This window comes from Dipodomys spectabilis, unplaced genomic scaffold (assembly GCF_019054845.1).
Source record: "Dipodomys spectabilis isolate Male_0828 unplaced genomic scaffold, ASM1905484v1 ptg000024l, whole genome shotgun sequence".
Taxonomy (NCBI): Eukaryota; Metazoa; Chordata; class Mammalia; order Rodentia; family Heteromyidae; genus Dipodomys; species Dipodomys spectabilis.
This window is the reverse complement of record NW_024870701.1, coordinates 2,906,508-2,911,880: the sequence shown is the minus strand read 5'-3', so window position 1 is coordinate 2,911,880 and position 5,373 is coordinate 2,906,508. Positions and strand designations below refer to the sequence as shown.

The 5,373-nt window shown below is 44.3% G+C and overlaps 1 protein-coding gene across 1 annotated transcript; it reads left to right on the top strand.

Annotated features, from left to right (window-relative positions):
- The first annotated feature begins 4,042 nt into the window (after positions 1–4,042).
- Positions 4,043–4,564, top strand: Cetn1 (centrin 1). The gene has a single exon (XM_042675318.1). It carries the CDS (start codon positions 4,043–4,045, stop codon positions 4,562–4,564), a length of 522 nt encoding a protein of 173 aa, XP_042531252.1.
- Positions 4,565–5,373: the final 809 nt, after the last annotated feature.

Below are 5,373 nucleotides of genomic sequence, written 5' to 3'. Positions count from 1 at the left end.
GATACCAGTTCAAGCCAGTCCATGAAACTCTTATCTGTACCTAACAGCAAAAAAGCTGAAAGTGGAACTATAGTTCAAGTAGTAGAGCACCAACCTTGAGTGGGAAAAGCTAAGAGATAGTGCCCAGGTTTTGAGTTCTAGACCTAGTACTGGCACACACACACACACACACACACACACACACACACACACACACACACAGATGAATGTGACTTGCACTAATGCCAACAAATGCTTCCCACTGACTTGCACATGAATTTAAAAGCAGGGACTAGAAAGAAACAGACTTGAGAACAATTGTAAATACCAGTCACATGGTACTTTCCTGTAGTGATTTACCCCAGTTTGAAACCCTGCCTTAGGATAGGACCCTACAAATTCTTGTTAAATCTTTTCTAGGCAAGATGATTAATTATTATCAGATTTAAGGAATAATATCAGAATTCTATTGCTGGCAGTGATGGAGACTGGGGAGGTTTTGTAGAGATAGACCAATTGAGACTTCGACCCACAAGAAGGAATATAAGCTTCAAGACAGAGTTGTATCATGGGATTTTGGACAGCCAGACTTATGGGAAAACTTTGATGGAAGGCAAGATTGTTCATGAGCTAAGAGATGGAGGTGCGACAGAAAGGAAATTCTAGGAGTTGGTGGAAGTTTTTCCAAACTAAAGTTTACTCTCTTTTTCTATCCAATTATGTAAAGGTTTTGGATGTGTCATGATATCAGATGTGTGAGGGAAACAGACAATTCTGCAAAGCTAATAATATGGAGATGTAATTATAATTAAGTGAAGGGCCATCCTGGTTAGCCATGCTGGGCCCAGCTGGTTTGGGGGAGTGGTCTTAGTTGTTGTTGTTGTTGTTGTTTGAAGTGATTACATGATGTCCTGCCGTAATGGAACTCTATGACTGCCTTGGCCTCCAGCCAATGTGCAGGGTGACTTTTTCCCCCCCTGTGCCTATCTATTCTCTGGCACTGTCCTTCTACTGATACTATGTTTTAGGAATAACCTCAAATTTGGAGAAAGCGATATGATATAATGAACAAAACATCAGCCCTTGGGTTCGGACAGGCTAAAGTTTAATCCCAGAGCCGCATTTATTGTCTGGGTAAGGGTGAATTTGTATTACAGATCTCTTTTGTGCTCTGTGTTTTTCAACTACAAAATGAGAACATGAATGCAAGGATTAAATGAGATAACAAATGGGAGGCCTAAGCCCAGGCTAGGCACCCAATAAATGGAAGTCCTCCTTTCTTTTTTTAAACCATAATTTAGATTATGAACATAAAGTAACTCTGCACCAAGAGCTGAGTCTGTTTTCCAGGAAGGGAGCTCTTGGTGGCCCTTTGTTGTGACTGTTGATTGCACACATCTGGAAACTATGACAACCAGTTTGCTTTGAGTTCCAGTTGGCCCCAACACAGCTCTCTATAAGACAGCTTCCATCCTTCAGTTTTTCCCAACACATCATAGCTTGGCTAAAATGTGGGCAGAGGAGTGGGTGTCAAAAGAAATGCACAAAGTCTGGGGAGTACTCAGATTCAACTGGCAAACCTCCACAGTGCTCTCTGGCCCATTGGAGCCCTGTCCCTGGAGCTTTCATGGCTATCCTCTCATTGAAGAACTTTTAGGGAGATCTATGATAATAATACCTCCTTTGTAGATGCTTCCCATGAATCTGGGAGGTTAACTGACCTTCCCAAGGTCACAGAAATAATAAGGCATGGCCTTGGAAGAAGATCCCAGGCTTTTTGGCTAGGAGAAAGTAGGGCAAGAAGATGTGCAGCTGTATATCTGTACCATCTGCTTGCAAGACTCAACTTTGAGTTGATACTGTCAGGGGCAGATGCTCAAAGGTAGGGGAGCCGAGTGCCCAGGGAACTCCCTTGACCTTTAGAAATCCTGTGTACAAGCTCTTGTCCACTGGGGCTTGTGGTGAGAAATCTAATTAAACATGTCATGTAGTTCGGTGCTATATGCTTTCCTAACACATGAGGTTCAAGCCCCAGCACTGAGGGAGGTAAGGATATATTATTTAATCAATATCGGATCACAACTGATTTTAAGTTTCTAAAAAAACTTGAAACATCATTTGATCTTTTGTGGTTTTCTTTTTTTAAAAAAACTTATTCTGAAGGTATTTTAGGACCAGCATTACTAGGCATTAATTAAGTGAATATTTATTAATCTACCTACAAATCGTCAAGTACTATTCTAGGTACTAAGGATTACACATATTCCTGTATAATCTTCCAAGTGCCATCTATTGTAATAGATTGAGTAATGATAGGTTGAGAATTTTATTTTGGCAAAGAACACTAAAAATTATATGCCAGTTGCCTTTTTAAAACCTCTTTAAAACAATAAAGATCAGTTTTAATAGCAATTTCTTTGTAGTTTTACTTGGTAACTATTCTGTTTGCACTCCCAAAGTCTTCCATTTCCCCCTATTTCCTTGGCTTACCTCTTCATTTCCAAGAAGCAGTTTTGAGCCCCATATCATCTCTTCCTATGTCCACAAAGTAGGGCTTCTGTAACCACACATTGGGTTCTCCTCTTGGTGAGGACTACCAAGAAGATAAAAGAATGGATAGTTCTTACTTGGATCAAGTAAGGACAGCATGGGGTTGTTTGCAAAGCAATTGCTCTCCTAAAACAAGAGGTCTGGGGAGTTATTCTGTGAGTGTATATCTACTCATATAGAAAAGTACCTAGGGTGGGGGTGGGGGTATTTCTAAGCATGCCTAGTTTAGCTGATAGACTACTTGTTTAACAGAAAAAGATGGTGGACATGAAACTTCTGGGTATACTTGATTTGATAGTAAATGAATGAAGCTTATTCTAAGTGACCTCAGTTGATTCCTCCTAAGTTTCACTGAAGAATTTTAGCTCAAAAAGAGGAAGAAGGAGAGAGAGGAAAGAGGGAGAACTCTGAAGGTATATATTAGCAATCTTTTAAAGGGGTGTCAACTTTGTCTCCTGTAAGAGTTTGTCCATAAAGTTACCTTTCTTCCTCATTTAGTGGCTAACACTACCAGAGTATGTGTTTCAGTATAGCAAACAAACCCTTGTTGGATGATAAACAGAGTAAAACTAGTGTGTGTGTGTGTGTGTGTGTGTGTGTGTGTGTATCACCAGATTGCAATCCAAATCAAAAGCCTAATGAATGAAATTAGGACTATTATTCAAGTGCAATTATACTGAGTACGTCAAATTGAAACCCTAGAAGTAAATCATACATTTGGATATTACATTTCATATTTGAGAACATGCCAGAAGTTTTAGTATGGTTGAGTATAATGTCAGGAGACAAACTTCCACAAATTTCTTGACATAACTTTTTCCATTTTTATCTGTTTTCCATTTATGTCGAGTGGAACGCATGGGGAGACTTTTAATATTCCCTTTTCCTTCTCCTTTTCCATATTTAATGCCAAGTGATCAAACTCAATCTTGATTACCTCAAATTTGCCCTTGAGTAACCTCAGACCAAGTATGTTCTCTTAATTAGATCGGAAAGGAGCGAAGCACTTCCAAATAAATCTATAAACCAGGCCTAGGGATGCACTGGAAAGAAGAGTAAGCGCCAGTGAATTATAGAAGACAAGCTGTCCTTGCCAGCTCAGGTATCTACTTGTAGAACGCGAGTAATGAACCGAGGGAACTGTAGATTATAACGTCAGTTAGAATCTGACAGATGTGGCTGGAAAGCTCAGGGGCCCAGCCCAGGGAAAGAATGGGCGAAGGGGATGGATGCTGGCGCCGAGGCCCCGCCCCACCCCGTGTGATTGGCTAATGCACCGGTCCAGCCTTGGGAAGGGATGCAGGGAAGGGATGCAGGGAAGGGATGCAGACACTGAGGCTCCGCCCCATATTGCTGACTGACACACTGCAGGCCCAGCCCTGGGGTAGGGATGCAGGGGGGGGGGCGGGGGGAATGCAGGCGTTGAGGCACCGCCCCGTGTGATTGACAGAAGCACACTGCGCAAGCGCAGTGGCTGCAGCTGGTGTCGTTAAGGTACCAACCGCTAGGGAGGATGGCTTCCAGCTACAGGAAGTCAACCGGGGCGTCCTCCTCCGGCCAGAAGAGAAAGGTGGGTCCCAAGCCGGAGCTCACTGAAGATCAGAAGCAAGAAGTGCGGGAAGCCTTCGACCTCTTCGATGCCGACGGAAGTGGGACCATCGACGTGAAGGAGTTGAAGGTGGCCATGAGGGCGCTGGGCTTCGAACCCAGGAAAGAAGAGATGAAGAAAATGATCTCGGAGGTGGACAAGGAGGGCACCGGGAAGATCAGCTTCAACGACTTCCTGGCTGTGATGACGCAGAAGATGGCCGAGAAGGACACCAAGGAGGAAATCCTCAAGGCCTTCAGGCTCTTCGATGACGACGAAACGGGCAAGATCTCCTTCAAAAACCTGAAGCGAGTGGCCACGGAGCTGGGGGAGAACCTGACGGACGAGGAGCTGCAGGAGATGATCGACGAGGCGGACCGCGACGGCGACGGCGAGGTCAACGAGGACGAGTTCCTCAAGATCATGAAGAAGACCAACCTCTACTGAGGCGGCCTGGCCGGGCCTCCGGCGCCTGCTTCCTGGGGCCAAAAGGAACGAACGGACAAAGGGGCACCCGGAGAAGGGGCAAGCCCTCGGTTTCCCTGCTTCTCCTTTTCCTCGTGGATTGATGTCTAGATCCATTATAAATTTTAGAGATACTTGTCACGTGCGTTCTGTTTTCTGATCGTTCTCAAGAGCAGATCTGGAAGATAGTTAACCCTCACGAAAAGGCCCCGAGGCTGGAGTCCACCCAACGCTGGGCTTTGCGCTGGTGGCCATCCCTGAAGCTGAAATGCAGGACCGCTTTGCAGGGGGGGTGGGGGGTAGGACAAACAGGAAATGTGGCTCCCTTGTTACCTCATTGGTGTTGTTTGTTTTTTTTTTAATGGATCTTGCTTTCTAGATCACTCCTTAAATTCAACTCAATATTCTAGCGTGATGAGGTGGAATCTGCCCAGCAGGTCACCCAAACCATTGCTTGTCACTTCACCGTATACTGGTTTGAAGGAGAACAGCCTGGCCACACAGGATCTTTTTTTTTTTTTGACCTCAGAAAAAAATACTGTTTTAAAGTATGGGCCTGCTGGGGGTATAGTGGCACACATGCCGGTAACCCCAGCCCTTGGGAGACTGAGGCAGGAGGATCTCCAGTTCCATGCCTGTCACCAAAAAAAAAAGTATAGTCTTGCCTTTGGGAAGTGGTAAATTGTGCAAGGTAGACTATTTGCATGTGAAATCATGCAAATAGTGTTCCTTTAGTGATCCCAGTAAGGAATAAAAGGCATACCAAAGAAACGTGTGTGGCTGTGTAGAGT

Coding starts and splice junctions, on each gene's coding strand:
- Cetn1 (XM_042675318.1), top strand. CDS start 4,043: ATGGCTTCCAGCTACAGGAAGTCAACCGGGGCGTCCTCCTCCGGCCAG.